Source organism: Trachypithecus francoisi, unplaced genomic scaffold (assembly GCF_009764315.1).
Source record: "Trachypithecus francoisi isolate TF-2019V2 unplaced genomic scaffold, Tfra_2.0 Lachesis_group11, whole genome shotgun sequence".
Classification (NCBI taxonomy): domain Eukaryota; kingdom Metazoa; phylum Chordata; class Mammalia; order Primates; family Cercopithecidae; genus Trachypithecus; species Trachypithecus francoisi.
In genome coordinates, this window is record NW_022681456.1 from 22,331,564 (window position 1) to 22,354,556 (window position 22,993).

At 48.8% G+C, this 22,993-nt stretch overlaps 1 protein-coding gene across 4 annotated transcripts in view; it reads right to left on the reverse strand.

Annotated features, from left to right (window-relative positions):
- The window catches only part of CCDC63 (coiled-coil domain containing 63), a 55,242-nt gene extending 39,114 nt beyond the window's left edge, over window positions 1-16,128 (reverse strand). For 2 of the 4 annotated variants that reach the window (XM_033220606.1, XM_033220609.1), the window contains exons 1-4: window positions 15,807-15,936; window positions 10,010-10,106; window positions 9,416-9,585; window positions 3,902-4,091 (exon numbers count right to left, since the gene is read on the reverse strand). In XM_033220606.1, the coding sequence (XP_033076497.1) occupies window positions 3,902-4,091; window positions 9,416-9,585; window positions 10,010-10,018 (369 nt within the window). In that variant the 5' untranslated portion in view covers window positions 10,019-10,106; window positions 15,807-15,936. Of the gene's footprint in view, window positions 1-3,901; window positions 4,092-9,415; window positions 9,586-10,009; window positions 10,107-11,366; window positions 11,630-15,806 lie in introns of all 4 variants that reach the window. The other 2 variants (XM_033220607.1, XM_033220608.1) reach the window with 2 other exon arrangements.
- Between the last annotated feature and the right edge of the window lie 6,865 nt (window positions 16,129-22,993).

Here is a 22,993-nt window from a genome sequence, read left to right on the forward strand (position 1 = left end):
AGGGAAGCTGTGGCATTAACATTTCCTGGTGGCTCTCATGATTACATTCAGAGTTGGATTTCCTTTGGAGTCTTTATGTCAGATGCTGCTTTTGTGATGCTGGGAGTCATTCAGCCTCTGCCCAATGGAAGACATTCTCCAAGGCTGTGGCTGGTGGAGAATTGTATTCCCTAAGCAAGATGCTGTCTTCCCATCAGCTTATTAACTATGTTGCGAGGAAGGTCAGGTAGGGCCTGGGGAGTCCCCACCTCCAGTGACCTCCTGTGAGAACGAGGCTTTGCCCATCGAGGGTGGGCATAGGAGGAAGGGATTCTGGGACCTTCCACCCTGGAATGAAATTGGGCAAAGACGGTTTGCACTGGGCAGTGAGCCCCAGAAACTTCTGAGGACCCCACACTGTGCTGCCTTTTCCTAATGCTTCTAAAGACCCATGGCACCAGGTCTTCTTCAATTCATCTCCTTATTCCCTTTATTGCCTCCTTGGTCATCTTTCAGTCATTTATTCATTCACCAGTGTTTATTAAACATCTGCTCTGGTGCCAGAGAGCAGGGGTGGGTGATGACAATAATCAGGACAGAGGGTCTCTGCCCTCCGAGAACTTACATTCTAGGACTGGAAACAAGCCACGAAGGGAGCGCCAAGCCCTAGGGGACGGGAGACACAAGGTACTTCAGGCACACACAGTAGGAGGAGCATCTAGTGGGGAAAGATGAAGGGATGACGTCCCACAGAAATAGCATTTGAGGCCGGGCACAGTGGCTCACACCTGTAATCCCAACACTTGGGAGGTGGAGGAGGGCAGATTACTTGAGGTCAGGAGTTCAAGACCAACCTGGCCAACACAGTGAAACCCCACCTCTACTAAAAGTACAAAAAAAAATTATAGTTTTTTTTTCTGGGGACTTTTAGTTGGGACTATAGTCCCAACTACCCTGGAGGCTGAGGCAGGAGAATCGCTTGAACTCAGGAGGTGGAAGTTGCAGTGAGCCAAGATCACACCACTGCACTCCAGCCTCGGTGACAGAGTGAGACTCCGTTTCAAAAAAAAAAAGAAAAAAGAAATAGCATTTGAGCTGAGACTTAAGTGATAAACAGGAGGTCTCCAAGCAAAGAGGACAGGGAAAGGCACTCCAGGCAGAGGAGACAGCACATGCAAGGGCCTGGAAGTGAGGGACAGCACCGTGGGCTCAAAGGACACGAAGAGGGCCTCTGTGGGTAGAACACAGAGCAGGTGGGGGCAGGGGGGAGGTGAGAGAGGCAGGCAGAGCTGATGCAGCCTCACTGGGGAGTAGGGCCTTTATGGAAAGAACAACAGGAACTTTCTGAAGGATTTGAAGCAGACAAAAGATGTGAAGAGATTTCCAGATTCATTCAGTAGTGGTCGGGTTTGGCTAAGTGTCCCTCCCCAATCTCATGCTGAATCGTAGTCCTCAGTGTTGGAGGAGGCGCCTGGGTGGGAGACAATGGGATGGTGGGGGGCGGTTTCTAATGAATGGTTTGGCACCATCCCCCTCGGTACTGTCTTGTCATAGTGAAATCTCATGAGATCTGATTGTTTAAGAGTGTGGCGCCTCCCCGTCTCTCTCTTCCTCCTGCTCCTGCCATGTGACTTGCCTGCTCCCCCTTTGCCTTCTGCCATGAGTTATAAGTTTCCTGAGGCCTACCCAGAAGCAGAAGCTGCTATGCTTCCTGTATAGCCTGCAGAACTGTGAGCCAATTAAACCTCTTTTCTTTATCAATTTCCTGTCTTGGCTGCATGCAGTGGCTCACGCCTGTCATCCCAGCACTTTGGGAGGTCGAGGTGGGTAGATCACCTGAGGTCAGTAGTTTGAGATCAGCCTGGGCAACATGGTGAAACCCCGTCTGTATTAAAAATACAAAATTAGCTGGGCGTGGGGATGCATGCCTGTAATCCCAGCTACTCAGGAGGCTGAGGCAGGAGAATTGCTTGAGCCTGGGAGGCAGAGGCTGCAGTGAACCAAGATCGCGCCACTGCACTCCAGCCTGGGCAATAGGAGTAAAACTCTGTCTCAAAATAAATAAATAAATAAATATTTAAAAATAAATAAATTACCTGTCTCAGCCACTTCTTTATAGCAATTAATTAATGCTATAATAGAAATAGTAAATGTTTACTGAGGATCTACTGTGTGTGGGACACTGGGACAGGCACAGGGTTGGGGGCAGGGGTGACACTGTAGGGAACAAAGCAGATGTGGTTCTCGCCCTTGTGGAGCTGTCAGGCTGCTTAGGGAGCCATTAAACAACACCAGATTAAGGCCTAATGACAATGGTGAGAAGAGCTATGAAGAGGATACTGTGGAGTCCATTGGATCCCCTGCTTGCCCCCCAGACCCACTGCTCTGTGCCCCAACGGGCTGACCTGGCTGCATCCCTGAGGGGCTCCCTTGCACTGAGGATCAGAAGGTTGGAAGAAAGAGGAGCCATTTCCCCTGGCTTGCCCCAGGCTCTCCAGGTTCCAGACCACTGTCCCCTTCCCCGCTGTTGCGAACCCTAGTGTTTCAACGTCCCTACTCATGCCCACAGCCTTGTAAATGGTGGCTGAATTAAACTGTTCTCAAAATACCCTGCTGGGGGTGCTCTGTGTTCCCACCAGAACCTGACTGACACAGAGAGGGATAAACCGGAGAGGGGGCACAGAAAAGGCCTCCCTGAGAAAGTCACATTTAAGTTGAGACCTGAAAGACAAGCGGGAGTAGAGGAAGGGGTGGGAGTAGGGGAGCACAGGCAAAGGCCCTGAGGTGGGCCAAGGGGTAGGCAGGGGCTGGATCACGCAGGGCCTTTCAAGCCATGGTAAGGGGCATGAGCATTAATGCTGTCCTGCAAATACCTCCAGCTCTTTGCCTTCCAGATAATGAGAGGGTGGGTGGCCCTTCCCAGACCCCTCTGTGGATGGGTAGGTCACGTCCATGACTATTTTCTCTTGCTTTTTATTTTCTTTCTCTCTCTCTCTCTTTTTTTTTTTTTTTGTTATCATAATTAGAAAACATGACTATTTTGAGCCCCTGGGTCATGAGCAGAAGTGATGTGTTTCAGCCAGGTACAGTGGCTCACGCCTGTAATCCCAGCACTTTGGGAGGCCGAGGCAGGCAGATCATTTGATGTCAGGAGTTCGAGACCAGCCTGGCCAACATGGTGAAACCCTGTCTCTACTAAATATACAAAAATTAGCCAGCATGGTGGTACACACCTGTAATACCAGCTACTCAGGTGGCTGAGGCATGAGAATTGCTTGAACCCGGGAAGCAGAGGTTGCAGTGAGCCAAGATTGCACCACTGCATTCCAACCTGGGCAACAGAGCAAGACTCTGTTTCAAAAAAAAAAAAAAAAGAAGAAGTGACATGTTTCACTTCCAGACTGAAACATTCAATTGCCAGCATGAAACCCTCTAGAACTCTTTCTTTCCCATAACACCTGGCAATGTTCAACATGGTGGCTATTCCTTCAACCTAGTACCAGTGTAAGAAGATATAAGGGCTCTTAGCCAACCCACAACAGTTACGTAGCATCAACAAGTAAGAATCCTTAAACTTTACGTTTTAAACCACTGAGCATGCGTGAGGGAGTAGCATTTCTTCCTGCAGCGTAACCAAGCCTCTTCTAATCGATAGAGTGCAGCTGTGGGGGTTTATTCTAGGTGCAGCGGGTGGTGCTGGGGAGCACAGCGGAGGGATGGATTGGTATGGCTGAGCCTGGATACTGGAGCCCAGAGGTCTCAAGGGTAGCGAGACAATAGCAGCAGTCACATTTAGCGGGCTGTCCAGAGGAGATACTGCGATACTGGGGTGTGAGGTCTGGCCTAAGCCATCATGAATATACACCCCAACTTCTCCCCTTTACTCTGTGTTCTGGTTAACCCTTTAAGAGAAAGACCATACCTTCTCATCCAGTTCAGCCAACAGCACTTTCAGGGATTTAATTAAGGCCTCGTAGTCCTCCTTGGTTTGTAGCAGGAGACACAGCTCCATGTAGTTCTTCTCACTCCGATTCATGTTCCTCGAGGATTTCATGAGACTCAACAGCAGGGTGATCTCATCCTGCTCTGCCTTCAGGGTCTGGATCTCCTTGCTGTTGGAAAAGCAGTCCATGATTAACCCCGAACCCCTGAGTTTACCTTGATGGAGCACTCCAGGCACATCAGTCCTGCAAGGAGACTGGGAGAGAGGAACTTCGCACCTGAGCAAGCAGGCAAAAGGGACATGTCCAGGGTCTCAGATCCAGGTCTGGAAGCCTCATCACCTGAGACCCGGTTCACCATGATTTCCTGCTGCCTTGCCTTCTCTGAAGTGGGTATTTTTCCTAGGGAACGATTTGCAGCTGTGCCTGTCAAAAGCTATTACCCAAACATGGAGGAAGCCCCCAAGTTTTCTTTTGCCAGCAACTCCCTCGCACCTGTCTGATTCGGCAGCCCATCTTTCCAGACTTCACCACCAATTAGCTCCAGTAATGAGGAGCAAACCATCAGGCAGGATTATTTATTTATTATTTATTTAGAGACAGAGTCTTGCTCTGTTGCCCAGGCTGGAGTGCAGTGGCAGGATCTCGGCTCACTGCAACCTCCACCTTCCAGGTTCAAGCGATTCTCCTGCCTCAGCCTCCCGAGCAGCTGGGACTATAGCTGGGCACCACCATGCCTGGTTAATTTTTGTATTTTTAGCAGATACAGGGTTTCGCCATGTTGGCCAGGCTGGTCTTGAACTATTAGCCTCATGTGATCCACCTGCCTCGGCCTCCCAAAGTACTGAGATTCCAGGCATGACCCACTGCACCTGGCCAGGCAGGAATTTTCAAGTTTGCATCAACACAGGGATGCATAGTAGCCTCTAAGCTCCAGCAGTTTCTCTCCTTGCAGTGCTAATGATGAAATGAGCTGATCCGAGTCTCCTCCTTTCCCTGCCTACTGGGATGTGGGAAAACTGGGATTTGGAAAAGAGCAAAGGGAGCTTGAAAGACTGCACAACAATGGAACAAGGGGAAATGGCACAGAGGCTGAGTTTCTGGCAGTCTGGAGACTGACACCCACTGCCCAATGTGGTTTGCGGATCAGTAGCTTGAACGTCCTTTTGAAGCCTGAAGAAATGCAGAATCTCAGGTGCTCAACCTGGGACCAACTGGATCAGAATCTGCTTCATTACAAGATCAAGTGTCCAGATGCTTCAACAGTTTTGGACACACTGCTATAGAACAGCAAAGAATGGGCCGGGCGCGGTGGCTCAAGCCTGTAATCCCAGCACTTTGGGAGGCCGAGATGGGCGGATCACAAGGTCAGGAGATCAAGACCATCCTGGCTAACCCGGTGAAACCCCGTCTCTACTAAAAAATACAAAAAACTAGCCGGGTGAGGTGGCGGGCGCCTGTAGTCCCAGCTACTCCAGCTACTCGGGAGGCTGAGGCAGGAGAATGGCGTAAACCCGGGAGGTGGAGCTTGCAGTGAGCTGAGATCCAGCCACTGCATTCCAGCCTGGGCGACAGAGTGAGACTCCGTCTCAAAAAAAAAAAAAAAAAAACAGCAAAGAATGTTCTACAGGCCCAGCGCAGTGGCTCATGCCTGTAATCCCATCACCTTCGGAAGCCAAGGTCGGTGGATCATGAAGTCAGGAGTTCAAGACCAGTCTGGCTAAGATGGCGAAACCCCATCTCTATTAAAAATACAAAAAATTAGCCGGGGGTGGTGGCAGGCACCTGTAATCCAGCTACTGAGGAAGCTGAGGCAGAGAATTGCTTGAACCTGGGAGGCGGAGGTTGCAGTGAACCAAGATCGCACCACTGCACTCCAGCCTGGGCGACAGAGCCAGACCCTGTCTCAAAAAAATAAATAAAAAATAAAAATTCCATCTCGACAATACAAAAACAAACAAAAAAGAATGTTCTACAGGCCTGGAGCAGTGGCTCACTCCTGTAATGTCAGCACTTTGGGAGGCTGAGGCAGGAGGATTGCTTGAACTCAGGAGTTTGCGACCAGCCTGGACAACATAGTGAGGCCCTATCTCTACAAATATATTAAAAGTAGCTGAGGTCGGAGGATTGCTTGAGCCCAGGAGGCAGAGGTTGCACTGAGCTGAGATTGTGCCACTGCATTCCAGCCTGGGAGACACAGAGTGAGACCCTGTCTCAAAAAAAAAAAAAAAAGAGAGAGAGAGAGAGGGGGTCCTAGGACAGGAGTTGGCAAACCTTTTTCTGTAACGGGCCAAAAAGTGAACCATTAGGCATGGCTGTGTGCCAATAGAGTTTCATTTACAAAAACCGGCAGCCAGCCAGATTTGGCCACAGTTTGTAGATCCCGTTCTAACAGGATGTTCTGCGGTGATGAAAATGTTCTCTGAGGGCCCGATAGTATTCACTTAGGCACAAGTGATCATTGAGCACTTGAAATGCGGCTATTTCAGCAGAACTAAATTTTATTTTATTTTATTTTAATTAATTACAAATGTAAATAGCTACATTTGGCCAGTGACCAGCTGTCTTCTCAACAGTCCTGGGAACTCATCTCCCCTGCTTAAGGCCCTCCTGGAAGGAGGCGGGGAGTGGGAGGGAAGAGGGGGGGTGTGAGTGTCTTTGTTAAGGTGGAGAGAAAAAAGAGAGTATAACACTCTAGAAGAGTTAGGTTTTCAGGGCGCCGTGGCTCATGCCTGTAATCCCAGTACTTTGGGAGGCCGAGGTAGGCAGATCACCTGAGGTCAGGAGTTCAAGACCAGCCTAACCAACATGTCAAAACCCTTTCTCTACTAAAAATACAAAACTCAGCCAGGCATGGTGGTGGGCGCCTGTAGCCCCACCTACTCAGGAGGCTGAAGCAGGAGAATCGCTCGAACCTGGAAGGCAGAGGTTGCAGTGAGCCGAATTTGCACCACTGCACTACAGCTCGAGCAACAGAGCAAGACTCCATCTCAAAAAAAAGAAAAAAAAAAAGAGGTTTTCAGAGAGGGTTGGTAAAAGCAAAAGGAAGGTTTGTCTGTCTTGCAGGCAGGGCCAGGACTGGTATAAAGGGAGTGAAGTGCCCCAAAACCTTAAGTTACTCCCTGGATGTTGTAAGCCAGGGTCAGCGCTGGGGAAAAGTGCCTCCTTAAATACTGTATAGGTATTTCACTCTAAAGAACCTAAACTTGGCCGGGCAGGAGTAGTGACTCATGCCTGTAATCCTAGCACTTTGGGAGGCCAAGGTGGGTGGATCACCTGAGGTCAGGAGTTCGAGACTAGCCTGACCAACATGGTGAAATGCCATCTCTACTAAAAATAAAAAATTAGCTGGGTGTGGTGGCACATGCCTGTAATCCCAGCTACTTGGGAGGCTGAGGCAGGAGAATTGCATGAACCCAGGAGGCACAGGTTGCAGTGAGCCAAGATCGCGCCATTGCACTCCAGCCTGGCCAACAAGAGGAAACTCCATCTCAAAAAATAAATAAATAAAATAATAAGAACCTAAACTCTCCATTCTTCCACCCTCCTCCCCTTCAGTTCCATCAAAGTGAAACCAGATCAAATGGATTGACTTAGTAGATCCAGAAGCCTGTGTGTGGGGTGGGGCTGGGGTGAAGAAGGGTTAAATTCAAGAAAAATTGTCAGAGACACATCAAAAGGAGGCATTTCCTGATGCCCACCAGAGGTAGGCTTGAGAATCAGGTCAGCCAGCCACAGATGTGCAGGTTGTGGCCTGTACAGCCCTCGGAAGCATCACCAGTTTGAAAACATCCCACTGTTTTGTAGATTTATTACACTTTTCTGGGAGACACTTTCTTGTTCAAACAAAATCTCTACATAATGACAATTTTTCCAACAGATGGCAGTAAAGTGTCTTGAGAAAGTGTGCTTTTTAAAAAATTCACATGGAAGTCCCTTATGGGCTAGTCCTGGCCCTGAGTAAGTTGAATCCATGGAAAATCTGAAGAATCCCTTTTCAGGCCGGGCATGGTGGCTCACATCTGTAATCCCAGCACTCTGGGAGGCGTAGGCGGGCAGATTGCTTGAGCTCAGGAGTTTGAAACCAGCCTGGGCAACTTGGTGAAACCCCATTGATACAAAAAATTAGCCAGGTGTGCTGGCACACGCCTGTGATCCCAGCTACGCAGGAGGCTGTCGGAGAATCGCTTGAGTCTGGGAGGCAGAGGTTGCAGTGAGCCGAGATGGCACCACTGCACTCCAGCCTGGGTGACAGAGCTAGACCCTGTCTCAAAAAAATAAATAAAAAATAAAAATTCCTTTCCCCAACCTGTGAACTTCACATCTAACAGTAAGATTTCCTTTCTAACAATGGACAGTTTCTGCCTTTGTAAACAATATGGATGCAGCTAAGGAGTTACATTCCCTTGGAGGGAATCTAAGAAAGCCTGTTTAATGTTTGTGTATTCAGCCCCAGGGAACACCTTTCTGTTGCCTGAAGAAATGATACACTCAGCTGGGCGCGGTGGCTCACGCCTGTAATCCCAGCACTTTAGGAGGCTGAGGTGGGTGGATCATCTGAGGACAGGAGTTTGAGACCAGCCTGGCCAACATGGTGAAATCCTGTCTCTACTAAAAATACAAAAATTAGCAGGGCATGATGGTGGGCACCTGTAATCCCAGCTACTCAGGAAGCTGAGGCAGGAGAATCACTTGAACCCGGGAGGCGGAGGTTGCAGTGAGCCAAGATCATGCCATTGCCAACTCCAGGTTGGGCAACAACAGTGACACTCCATCTCCAAAAAAAAAAAAAAAAAGAAAGAAAGACAAGAAAAGAAACGATACACTCTGTAATTTCTGATGCAACCCAACTTCAAATATTCTATCTTTCAGTTCTCATAAGGACACACAACTAGGAAACGTCACTGGGGTTTCCACCTTCTCTGGGAACTCCTCCACTTCCCTGTTGGACCAAGGGAGTGACAGCCCCAGACATTTTTGTGTCCCTTGCCCCCTCAAGCCACAGCTGATTGGACTAGGAGGAGACCCCTGACCCAAGCTGAGCCTATCAGAGTCTCCCTCTCCCAGGAATGTGGGGTTCGAATTGATTCAAGACCCTTTCTCTGTGCAGCTGGTAAAGTTAACAGTTGGAGCAGCCACTTCTCACCAGCTGGGGCTGAAATTCAGAGAGAGAGAGAACAAAAGTCATGTGTGGAGAAAAACAGAAACCAGAACTCCTTCCTCAATTAGGTCCTTCCCTGACATCTGGGTGCCCAGCCCCCGGAGGTCCCCAAAACACCCTGCATTCTGACAATAAATTCCCCCTCTCCACTGAAGCCATCTCAAGTGGGTTTCTCTTGAAACTAGGCTCCGCAGATAAAAGACCATGAGTGCTCCAATGGGGCTCAGAGGTGGCTCCCTGCCCCAGGGGTCACAAGGCAGAAGACAAGCACCATGAAACCCAACCCCAACTTTCCTCCAAGGTCACTCAGTGTGAAACTCCAACCTTCACTTACTACTGACTCGCGATCTTCTTCTGGTTTCGGAAGTTAAAAGACTTCCGGCTTTCCACCATCTTCCTGAACTGCTGCCTTAGCTTCCGGAGCTCTGCCTCTGCCTGCTGCTCTTTGGCCTTTTCCGAAGGTTCCTGGGGAGTGTCAGAGTCTTTTCTTCTGTGCTTCTTCAACTGGGGGAGATGGAGGGGAGTGGGAGGCCGTAGTGGGTCAGGTGGCTAGAGAAGCCCACAGATGGGCTTAAGGGTGAAGGGCAGTGGGGGTGGCTGAGCCAGGGCTGGAGATGGAATACCTTCCCTTGGGTGATGTCAGCTGCTTGTCTATTACATGGAAAACCCATGGAGAGATGACTGACTCGTAATTGCATACTCTAGTCGGGGGAAGGTATTCTTTGGGGTTCTGGGTTCAAGCTCTCGCTGTGCCACCTAGTGGGAACTTGGGTGAATTACTGGATGTCTCTGAGCCTCTAGCCTCCCACCTACGAAATGGGCGAGCACAGATCTGTTGTCAGGATGAGATGAACTAACGTGTAAAGTGGACGGCACAGTGCCTGACCCCATAGTAGGTGTTCTGTAGCCGGGAGCTGGCATCACCTACCACAGACATCTTGAAGGAACTGCACTTTGCCTCCGCTCAGACACTGTACCCACAGCTCAAAGCCAGTGAGCCTGCCTCTCTCTCTCTCTGCAATGCCCTGTTCATGGTGGCAAAAGGAAGAGAACTTGTAAGCCACCCCTGCTGGGGGGTGCAGGACAGAACGGCACCTCCTCCCTCCCCCTGCCATCCCTTCCTCCACCCACACCTTGGCACATGAGGAGGATACCCAGATGGCTGCCTGGGTGTGATAAAGGGCACTTACTGGTTTTAAAGCAATGTTTGCCTGGAACTTGTTTCTCTCACCAGTTATTATTAGGAGCTGGGCAGATGGTTGCGGTGTGTCAGTTACCCTCCTGCTCCCTGTGTACCCAAAGAGGGGGCAAAATGGCATCAGGGGGCCGGGCACAGTGGTTTATGCCTGTAACCCAGCACTTTGGGAGGCTGAGGTGGGTGGGTCACTTGAGGTCAGGAGTTCGAGACCAGCCTGGTCGACATGGTGAAATCCCATCTCTACAAAAAATACAAAAAAATTAGCAGGGCGTGGTGATGCACACCTGTAATCCCAGTTACTCAGGAGGCTGAGACAGGAGATTTGCTTCAACCCTGGAGGCAAAGATTGCAGTGAGCCAAGATCGCACCACTGCACTCCAGCCTGGGTGACAGAGCAAGACTCCATCTCAAAAAAAAAGGCATCAGGGCAGTGTGTCCCCTGATGGAGTTAAACAGAAATGTGCCCAACTTCAGCTACAGCTGTCGGGGAATCCCCACTCTCTCATCATAGAACAGGAGTCAGTATTCTTATCATGTCACCACTTGAACTTCATCTAGCCCATAGTTATTCGGAGCAAGGGACAGCATTAATCCCATACATCCTTTGAGGTTGTGAGACCCGCTGCACAGCCAATTCCAGACTGCAGGAGCTGGGTTCCAAAAGCAGAAATTCCAGTTTTGCCACCACTGAGGGTCCTGCAATGCAATGGTTTAAAGCATTGTTTGTGCCAATCATCGGATCTCATTTCAAATTCCTCCAAAGCCACTTATTAACCTTGGGCAAGTCACTTCAGTTCTCTAGGCCTCATTTTCCTTACCTGGAAAATGGGAGAAATTCTAGAAGCCATGTCCTTTGAGTGTGTAAGACACTCAGCACTCAGCACTGTGCTTGGGACATAGTAAGTGCTCAGTACACAGTGGCTGGGATGATATGGCAGGATATGGATTGTTTCAGAGGGTGAAGGTGCAGGGTGGTGAATGTTGATAAGGGTGAGAGGGGTGTTCCTCTATCTCCTGGTAACAATACCCTGACATTCCCATGGGAAGCCACACCTTCCTGCACTCCTGGGGGCTGATCATACCCCACCATCTTCAAGATTGGAGCATCTGACTCTGGATGGGCGAATCAGAGCGCCAGATCCTGGTCAGTCTGCATGATCTCAGCCCTCTAGCCTGGGATTTCTTCAGGGGTGGATGGGCACATGAAGCTAGCTAGTCCAACCAGAGTGAATGGTGGAATTTAAGCTGGAACACTCATGAAGAGAGAGACTTTGTTTCCTGCTGCACTTGAACCTCGGTGGATAAGGTCAGGAGGGGTTGACAGCCATCTGGCAGAGACTGAGAACCAAGCTAAAATGGAAGAGAGAAGACAAAATGAAGACAGACTGAATCTTGAGGCTTGAGGACATCATCCAAGAACCTGCATTTAGCCAAGCCTGAACATACCTCTGGGTAATGTCCAATTACAGAAATCAGTATATTCCATTAAAGCAACCTGAGATGCATTTTCTATTGCTTGCAACCAAATGAGTTATCATACCTGAAATACTTACATCTATTTAGCACATAAACTGAGCCCCCACTGTATGCTACACATTGTGTGGAGTTCAGTGGTAAGTCAGCCTGCAAAGTGTCATAAATCCTGCCTAGGACAAAACAGAAAAAAGGCTCCACAAAGATGACTTTTAACTTGGGTTTTGAAGAATGAATAGGAGTTCACCAGGCAGAGAAGAAAAGCTGGAGGGTGGGAGGGGGTATTCTGGGCAGAGATAACTGCCCAGGCAAAGGGTGAGAAGGAAGTGACTGAAAGGAGTATTCAGAAAATGATTTGTGCTCAAGTATAGGTAGTGGAAAGTGATGAGCAAAGAGATCTGGAAAAGACTGGATGCTGCTTTTTTTTTTTTTTTTTTTTTTTAGATGGAATTTTGCTCATGTTGCCTAGACTGGAGTGCAATGGCACGATCTTGGCTCACTGCAACCTCAGCCTCCCAGGTTCAAGTGATTCTCCTGCCTCAGCCTCCCAAGTAGCTGGGATTACAGGCATGCACCACCATGTCCAACTAATTTTGTATTTTTAGTAAAGACGGGGTTTCACCATCTTGGTCAGGCTGGTCTTGAACTTCTGACCTCAGGTGATCTACCCACCTCAGCCTCCTAAGGTGCTGGGATTACAGGTGTGAGCCATCACAACCAGCCTGGATGCTTCTTAAAAGCAAGGATGAGATAAGATCAGCCTAAAAGAGACCAGTTCATTGCCTCCCCAACAGTCACTTCCCTTCATGTGGCACTGTTTGAGTTAGCTGCCCATCCAGGTCTTGGCTTCCCTGCTCCTCCTGGATCCAGGCAGGGGTCTCTGATGAATTCTCACCAATGGGATGTGAGCAGAGGGGAAGTCTGTCACTTCCAGACCATTACTTTTAAGAAGTGGGTGTGACCTTTCCATCCTTTCTTGCCCCATCTGACATTTATAGGAGGCAGAGCCACAAGATACGTCCCCAGATCAACTTGTAGAGGAAGTCACCTGCCAACCATGAACATCCTCATTGGGATGTTACACAAATGCAACATTAACTTCTGTTGTGTTAAGCCAATGAAATGTGGGGATGTATTTGTTACAGCAGCTAGCAAGCCTCAGAGAATACCCTAACTTCTTTTTTCCTAACACAAATCTGATTTTCTACCCCCTCAATGTGCCCAGTCCCAGAGGATGACTCATGATTGGTTCCTGCTAATCATGGTAACCCCACTTCCCTTTGTCAATGACTGGTCTAAGGATGGACATGTGACCCAGATGTGGCCAATGAGACATAAGGAGAAGTCTATTCCATTCCTTTGTGACAAAAAGTGAGAATTTGGGCCAGGTGTGATGGCTCACGCCTGTAATTCCAGCACTTAGAGAGGCCAAGGCAGGCAGATCACTTGGGGTCAGGAGATCGAGACCAGACTGGCCAACATGGTGAAACCCCTTCTCTACTAAAAATACAAAAATTAACTGGGCATGGTGGTGGGCACCTGTAATCCCAGCTACTCAAGAGGCTGAGGCAGGAAAATCGCTTGAGCCCAGGAGATGGAGATTGCAGTGAGCCAAGATTGGACCACTGCACTCTAGCCTGGGCAACAGAGTAAGACTCCGTCTCAAAAAAAAAAAAATTAGTGAGAGCTTGTCCATGTTCCCCTCTCCTTCTGCTTTTAGAAATTATTGTGAAGACATGCATGATGGTGCAGTGGCAACCATCCCATGACCATGAGGAGAAATACCACCATCACACTAAAAACAGTAAAGAGGAAAGATGGGGGAAAAATGTAGGTCCCAATGGACACTGTTGGCTACTGCCCCATCCCTGGAACTGCCTACCTCTAGACATCGTGTTAGGTGAAATAACAAGAGTCATTGTTGTTTAAGGCAGTCACCAAGTATTTTGTTCATTGAAGCCTAAAGCATTCCTAACTCACATGATGCATACGTTGAAAATGATTCTCAGGTTAATGGGTGATAGGAAAATAGTGGCTGGTAATGTAGGAACTTCTGCATTTTCCCTGATGTTTTTGAGGGTTTGGGGGCCAAGTGAATTGTCTAATGTTGGGAAATTCCCACAAGCAGGGAAGTGGTATAAGACAATGGTTCTGTATCTTGATCATTTCTGGAATGATCCCCTCCTACAGGTGGGGGTAGAAGCTGTAGGAGGATTTATCTAACAAGGTTTGGGCAAAGGACACTCTCTCTGGGGCCTCTTTCAACCCTGGAATTTGGGGCATCTCCAATTTCATATTGTCCAGGAGCTGTTCTATGTTCCAGGGCCCTTTGGGTCCTAAGTGGATTTGTAATGCACCATCTTAACAGCTTGAATTGGGTATTCCTGACTTTCACTGATAGTGTGATTTGACCTCTCTGAGCCTCAGTTTCCTCATCTGTAGAATGGGGATACCCATTCCCATATCTCAGCGTAAAATAATGTCGGTAAAGCGGTTAGCATAGTGCCTAGTTTATGTGCCTAGTTCATGACAGATGCTGGGTGAATGTAGCTTATTTGTGAATTAGGATTTTCAAGTACCAGTCTGTCTGGCCCATGAGATCATTGGCTGGGTTATGCACCATTCTCCAGGAACCAAAGTCTCTGTCACCTCCTGCCTTTTTGCTGATTCATACGCACATACACCGTCACTCTCCCCTAGGATGCTGGCTTCTCTTCAGGTTCCGGATGTTAACCCAGGCCTTTCCCTTTCAGTCAGTGCCCTCTGGGATGGGCTCCTATGTTCCCTGGGGGAACAGATCCCCCCTACCCCAAACCCCATCCTCATAGCTTGGCCTGCAGAGCATCTCCTGGATGTCCTGACTCCTGGCTTACCACCCTCTCATTCAAGGGTCTCAAACTCACAGTCCATGGGGCCAATTCAACCTGCCTCCAGTTCTGTTCCACAGTGTTTCAAAACATAAATGTGGGTCATGCACTCACTCTCCTGGCCACAGGCCCCACTCCTCCCTATTGGCTAACCTCCCTTCCCCCTAATTCTACATTTTCTGTAACTGCCCAGAGCCAGCAGGAATTTGAATTTGCAGTTCCTGGTAGGAATCTAAAACCTGTTCACTTCTGGGGAACAGCGTGGGCAAGGAAAAGTGCAGAGAAGTCCAGTGGCCCAGGTCAGGGGACGTCAGGCAAGGGCCTCCTGCTCCTTGGGACTCAGTCTATTCACCACAGCATCCACGGTCCTGGGCACATGGGAAGCTCTTGGCAAACACAGTTTGAATGAAGTTTCCTCCAGGCAGAGATCATCTTCATTTATCTAATATCTAATTAGGCCTGCACCTCTTCTGCTTCTAAATTTTAACAACCTGCCTTTAAAAGACAAGCCTGCCCCATGATGGATTCCCTAGGGACCTTGGGACAGGCAGCTATAGGGATCATATTGAGCCAGGGCTGAATAACCTGGTGATGGAATTAAACATGTGCTTAGGGCACTAGCCAAACAGGAGCATAGAAACACATACATGGGTTTTGTTTTTTGTTTTGTTTTGTTTTTAGAAAAAGGATTATTATGGGAGGAAAATAATTTGTTGAATTTTTTTTTTGTTTCCTTTTTTGAGACAGGGTATCTCTCTGTCATCCAAGCTGGTGTGCAGTGGTTCAATCTCGGCTCACTGCAGCCTCAACCTCCCAGGCTCAAGCGATCTCCCCTCACAGCCTCCCAAGTAGCTGGGACTACAGATGGTGCCACCACCCTTGGCTAAGTTTTTAAATATTTTGTAAAGACGAATTTGCCCAGGCTGGTCTCGAACCCCTGGGCTCAAGCGATCCTTTCACCTCAGCCTCCCAAAGTGCTAGAATTACAGGCGTGAACCACCTCGCGCGGCCCTGGAGTTATTTTACATGCTACAATTTATTTATGCATGATTGCGGGAGACCCTGATGTTTTCCAGGCTTAGGGCAGAGAGATCTGAATGGGCTGGGGACCGCCACCGCTCTTTGCTTTTCCCTGGCAGGGGGAGCTGTGGCGCAGCAAGCGCTGCCGGACGGGCAGCGAAACTTACCAGTGGCGGGGCCCGGACTCCTTGTCTGTGACGGCTCGGGCCGCTTGTCCGACGCTGCTGCAACTGCGAGTCCGACGGTGCCGGGAGGACCGCTTGCTGCGCGGCCTCGCTGCGCCACACTCCCAGCCCCACGCCCGGGCGTTCTGGGACCCCTGGAACGGGCGCCTTTGTGACCCGCACAGACATAGACGTTCTCCCCTGCAAGTCCACAGGGAGGGCACAGGGTCCTCGGGAAGAGAGGACAAGAGCAGCTGGTTGGAGGGAAGCTTTTGGTGGGGAGAGAGGGGCGACACACTCTGCAAAGATCCCTTACCAGAGTACTCATGACGTTAAGTGACTTCTTGATTCAATCAACAATCTCAGCCCCTCCCTCGGCCAACGCCATGCAATCGCTGGTCAACCTCACCCCACTCACACCCCATTCACTGTCTTCTTAGCCTACACCTACACTCATGCTCACAGCAGCCCTACTAGGTACAGACTGCACACGCAGCTAACTCAAAGGAGCCCAATTTTTCCTACTCTGAAAAAAAAAAAAAAAAAAAAGGTGGGGGGGAAGAGAAATCATTTATGAGAAAAATAACTTCATCAGTGCGGGAGAATTTTCTTCAGAAAATTCACCTGACCCCCACCCACTGTAAGGATAACACGGGAACCCAAGTGTGATCCAGGCAAGTGAGCTTCTCACTGCCCTAACGGAGTTTAGTAGTTTAAAGATACACATTTTTCATACAATCGGCCCTGAAACACAAGTCAGCCCCTCTAGGGCTAAGCTCTAGAAACAATCACAGAATTTATGGAAAATTATTGGGGGTACGCGTTTTCTACAGTAATTTTGATTCCATGTGATTTCCACTTTAACTCCTTGCCCCCTCAGTGGATTCAAGGGTCTCAAACTCACAGCCCATGGGGCCTCAGCCCTGCTAAGGCTTAGCCCTGCTAAGGTCTCCACTTGACCCGTAAATTCTTGGGACAGGATGTGTTTTAGAACTTATATTTTGAAGGCCAGGTATGCTGGCTCATGCCTATAATCCTAGCACTTTGGGAGGCTGAGGCGGGCAGATCATTTAAGGTCAGGAGTGCAAGACCAGCCCGGCCAACATAGCGAAACCGTGTGTTTTTTTTTGTGTGGGTTTTTTTTTTTTTTTTTTGTATTTCTACTAAAAATACAAAAACTTTAGCCTGGCATGGTAGCGGCACCCAGTGGGTGCCTGTAGTCTCAGCTACTCGGGAGGCTACGGCAGGAGAATTGATTGAACCCAGGAGGGGAAGGTTGCAGTAAAAAAAAAAAAAAAAAAAGAACTTACCATATTTTTAGCTTCAGAAAGATAATATGGTACACAAGGGAGTATGTTGCCCCGATACTGCTGGCAGCCACGTTGTAACCATGAGGAAAGTCAGTGGGACAGTATTTACATATAGGGTTTGGGCAACACGGTCCAAACCAAACACAGTACTGTTTGTGCAAGGAAGCATCAATACTCACGTCATTTCACAGATGGGGAAACAGACTTGGAGAAACCTTGTTTTGCAGTCAGTGGAGCAGTCAGGATTTGAACCCAAGGCTCTCTGTCTCTAGAGCCCCACACTTTTCCATAACCTGACTGAAACCGCAGCCCCAAAGCTGAGCAGCCCTGCAAGCTGATATCTCCCATCTCTGATATTTAAAGGGCTGCTCCAGCACTCAGCTCCACGCAGAGCCCAGTGACTCACACATTTCAAGTGTCAATGACTGAAAAATGATTAAGTTCAATTAGGTTCAGGACTTGTTAAAAATAGACCTTCCTCTGACGAATTTACTCTCTGTGTCTTTATGGGCGCAGCTCTCAGCAGCCCCCATGCAGAGACGTACCAGGCTTTTTTAATTAGAACATGTCAGAATCGATTCTGCTAAAGGGACCTTCTGCTTCATCAGCGGGACTTGGAGCAGGGTGAGATGCCAGCTTGCCAAAGCGATGAGCCAGCGGTGGGAAATGTTGGCGACAGCAGAGCCTCTAGAACACAGGAGGAAATTAGAGCCAAGCCGTAGAGGGACCGGGCAGAGGCATTTGGATGCAGACCAGAAAACTGACAGTCCAAGTGAGTCTTTGGTTACAAAAATCAGAAACCCACTCGAACTAACTCAAAATGATTTTTTTTTTTGGCCTCCTCAGCATCTGTTTCCCTTTCCTTCTTCCCCCGATCCCAATTTGTTCAGGTAGCAGTCCTTCCCCGTTAAGCCTATGTAACCAGAAGCAGTTGAGTTTTACACACACCTCCAAGGTAGATCTCCATTAGTGTTAGCCAATCACAGCCATCCCATCCTCCTTGCCGATGACTGGGAATCTAAGTTTAAGCCAATTAGTGCATAGCATTCTCCCAGAAACTGCTACTGGTCCAGGAATAGGCATGCAACTGACAGTGGCCTATCAGACAGAAAGGAAGAACTTGGGTTGGAGGGAGATGCTTTTCTACCCTTATGGATGCAAACAAGAAAGCATGTTGCCCCTCATGTTGCTGGCAGCCCTCTGGCAACTATGAGGGAAGCCATGTGAGATCAAGGCTAACACACGATGGAGGGAGGAGCCTAAGGAGAATTACAGAACAATGTGGCTGGCACGGTGATCATGCCATGCCTGAAATCCACCTTAGGAACAATAGGAACTCTGCACTTCCTATTATGTAAATGAATATGTTTTCTTGTTTTTGTAAGCCAGTGTGGATTGCAGTTTCTGTTTCTTTCATCTAAAGCATGCTGCATCATGTGAATACTATGGCTACCTCACAAAGGTTGGAGGCAGATCCCATGAGGAGCAAGAACCCAGAACTAGTAAGCTGTCAGAAACCAAGGCAGCTCCTCCCTCCAGCCTTCTCTGGAACCACCTGGTCTCTCAACTTGGCCTCTTTTTTTTAAGGACTATTTTCTCTGCTGTCCCCTCTTCCTCCCATCTTGCTTCTTATGAGTTTCCATTTTAGAGCTCAGCTTAAAAAAAAAATAAATCAATGTCCTCATCTCAATTTTCTCATCTCTTCCCAAGAGATGCTCCAATGTCCTCCTCTCTTCCCAAGAGAACACAATTGTCCAAGCCTAGATTTGATGTCCTGGCCCAATGACGTGGGTCCAGGGGACTATGGTCAAGTGGCCCCCAACAGGGACTGTGAAAATAATTCTCACCAGGCACAGTGGCTCATGCCTGTAATCCCAGCACTTTGGGAGGTCAAGGTGGGTTGATTTTTTTAGCCCAGGAGTTCGAGACCAGCCTGGGCAACATGGCAAGACTCTGTCTCTGCAAAAAAATACAAAGATTAGCTGGGAACGGTGGCATGCACCTATAGTCCTAACTACTCAGGAGGCTGAGACAGGAGGAACACCTGAGCCTGGGAGTTTGAGGCTGCAGTGAGCTATGATCATGTCGCTGCACTCCAACCTGGGTAACAGAGCAAGACCCTATCTCAGAAAAATAAAAAATAAAAATAAAAATAAATTCTTAGAAAAGGGGGCATAGGCAGGGAGGACACAGTAGTGTAATGGAGAGAACTGCTCTGCTTTGTGCCCTGAGAAAAGCAAATAGACCTCTCTGAGCCTCAATTTGGTGTGACTGCCAGGACCAAATTGAGAACTTTAAAGTCTGCAAAGGTTGTGAAGCATTTCACCCCACCTATGGCATTCAGTAAAAACAGTACCAATCCACAAGCTAAATGTGAAGTAGTCTGGATTCCCACTTCTGCTGTCATGTATACTGAATAACATAACAAATCATTTTGGGGGAAAAAAAAAAGTGTGGGTGTTCTGACTTCACTAGTGCCATTAGTCTCACTTCATTTGTTTTCTGGGTAACAAATAAACTGTTGTTGTTTTTCCTCAGAAAAGGAGGCCACTCCAGCCCCTTCCATCTTCCCCTGCCCTGCCGAGTGGCCTAATCTCCACACCTGTGGCATTCGAGGTCCCCCAATCCTCCCCCCTTCTGTGGTGGATTGGACAAGAAGAGAACACCTCACACAAGTTAAACCAATCAGAGCTCCTTTCCCAGGGAATGGAATCTGGACACAAAATTCCCTGGGAAACAAAGGATTGATGAATAGGTTAATGAGGTGTTGGGTGTTGGAGCCAACACACTATGTGAAGTCAGGCCAGGGTAGCCTACTTTTGCCAAGTCTACACTGCTGTGGCCACACAGGCAGACCATGCACAAAGCCCTTCCCTCATGTTTTCCTTGCTAGCAAAGTCCTGATTTTTATTCTAGACTTGGGTGGAGGACCCTGGATCTCACAGGTCTGAAGATCTCATTGAGCCTACCTGAGATCTCAGGGTGGCCAATGAGAGGGGAAATCCGCTGGGAGAACTTGGGACAGGTGCTGGCCGAATGTCTCCAGTCCTCAGAGTCCATGGTGTAAGCTGAAGTGCGTGGGCCTACAGGTGGAGGAAGGTGAGTTCTGTTCCCCCTGCAGAGCCACCAAGCCCGCCAGATCATCCAAGGCCTAATGGCTTTCAGTGCATTCCACGTCTGCTTAAGCCAGCTGGAGAGGATTCTGTTGTTTGCAACCGAGAACTATCAGATACAGGCTTTCCCTTCCAGAGCCAGGTGCTTCAGGGGCTGCAGGTTATGGTGCAGCCAAGTCCAAGAACCACACTGCAGATAACCAGTCCCAAAACAGCACAGAAATGGCATCAAAAAATTCTGATCACAGGCTGCGTGTGGTGACTCACACCTGTAATCCCAGCACTTTGGGAGGCCAAGGTGGAAAGATCACTAAAGGTCAGGACTTTGAGACCAGCCTGGCCAACATGGTGACAGCCTGTCTCTACTAAAAATACAAAAAAGGCCGGGCGCGGTGGCTCAAGCCTGTAATCCCAGCACTTTGGGAGGCCGAGATAGGCAGATCACGAGGTCAGGAGATCGAGACCATCCTGGCTAACACGGTGAAACCCCGTCTCTACTAAAAAATACAAAAACTAGCCGGGCGTGGTGGCCAGCGCCTGTAGTCCCAGCTACTCAGGAGGCTGAGGCAGGAGAATGGCGTGAACCCGGGAGGCGGAGCTTGCAGTGAGCTGAGATCCGGCCACTGTACTCCAGCCTGGGTGACAGCGAGACTCCGTCTCAAAAAAAAAAAAAAAATACAAAAAAAAAATTAGCCGGGCATGGTGGCACGCACCTGTAGTCCCAGCTACTCAGAAGGCTGAGGCAGGAGAATCGCTTGAACCTGGGTGGCACAGGTTACAGTGAGCTGAGATTGCACCATTGCACTCCAGCCTGGGTGAACGAGGGAGATTCTGTCTCAAAAAAAAAAAAAAATTCTGATCGCAAAGATATGAATCTCTTTAGGAGGTAGACCCCAAGTTCCTGAGGAGCAGGCACTTTGCCAAGAAGCACAACAAAAAGAGCCTGAAGAAGATGCAGGCCAACAATGCCAAGGCCATGGGTGCATGTGCTGAGGCTATCAAGGCCCTGGCAAAGTCCGAGGAGGCTAAGCCCAAGATCCCAAAGGGCATCAGCCACAAGCTTGATCGACCTGCCTGTATCGCCCACTCCAAGCTTGGGAAGCTCAATCAACCTGCCTGCAACACCCCACTGGAGTGAAGTACTGCGATTTCTGCTCACTGCAACCTCTGCCTCCCGGGTTCAAGTGATTCTCCTGCCTCGTGCTGGCACTACCAAGGGCCTCAGGCTCTGTCGGCCAAAGGCCAAGGCCAAGGATCAAACCAAGGCTCAGGGTCCAGCTTCACTTCCAGCTCAGGCTCCCAAAGGCACCCAGGCCCTGACAAAGGCTTGTCAGTAGAGGTCTCTGTCTGCCTACATGAGGACAGAAGGACTGGTGTGGCCCCTGGGCTGTCAATCCCATGGGACTATTGTCCTCCTGTGCTCTTTGTACAAATAAACTGAGGCAGGAAAGAAAAAAGAACTGTCAGATGCAGAGACAGTGGCCATTGTTGACATCCAGAGTTTCCAATTCCTCCCCAGTGGGATCCAGAGCTGCACCCCTCTTGGCCTCCCTTCCAATTGTCAGAGGCATTTGAACCAAAGTAACTCCATCTTGAGTACGGGCTGGGTAAAATGAGGCTAAGACCTACTGGGCTGCATTCCTAAACGGTTAAGGCATTCTAAGTCACAGGATGAGACAGGAGGACAGTACAAGATACAGATCATAAAGACTTTGCTGATAAAACAGTTTGCAGTAAAGCAGCCGGCCAAAATCCACCAAATACAAGATGGTGACGAGTGATCTCTGGTCGTCCTCATTGCTGCCCTCCTACCAGAGTCATGACAGTTTATAAATGCCATGGCAATGTCAAGAAGTTACCCTGTATGATCTAAAAATGGGAGGCATGAATAACCCACCCCTTGTTTAGCATATCATCAAGAAATAACCATAAAAATGAGCAACCAGCAGACCTCGGGACTGCTCTGTCTATGGAGTAGCCATTCTTTTATCCCTTTACTTTCTTAATAAACTTACTGTCACTTTACTCTATGGACTCACTCTGAATTCATTTTTGCAGGAGATCCAAGAACCCTCTCTTGGGGTCTGGATCCGGACCCCTTTCCTGTAACACAGTGAGGCACAATGGCGCAGTAGAGAGAATGCCAGAGTCCTGGATCTGCCACTGGTTTGCCGTGGTAGAAATAGACCTTTCTGAGCCTTGATTTATTGAGACTGCCAAGACCAAATGGAGAACTTTAAAGCCTGCAAAGACTGTGAAACATTTTACCCCACCCATGACATTCAAAATAAAAACAAGGCTGGACACAGTGGCTCACACTGTAATCCCAGCACTTTGGGAGGCTGAGGCAGGCGGATCACCTGAGGTCAGGAGTTCAAGACCAGCTTGGCCAACATGATGAAACCCCATCTCTCCTAAAAATACAAACATGAGCTGGGTGTGTTGGTGCTTGCCTGTAGTCCCAGCTACTCGGGAGGCTGAGGCAGGAGAATCGCTTGAACCCGGGCAGTGGAAGTTGCAGTGAGCCGAGATCACACCACTGCATTCCAGCCTAGGTAACAGAGTGAGAGTCCATCTCAAAAAACAAACAAACAAACAAAATAAAAACAGTACTAATCCATAAGGTAAGTGCCAGTCACTATCTCAGTGACAGACTTCTCGTACAGGTGTACATTCTTCAGAAAACATTTTGGCCTCACACAGCAAGAATTACAAAAACGTTTATATTCTTCAACCCAGGAAACCTAAATGTGGAGATTCAGCCTAA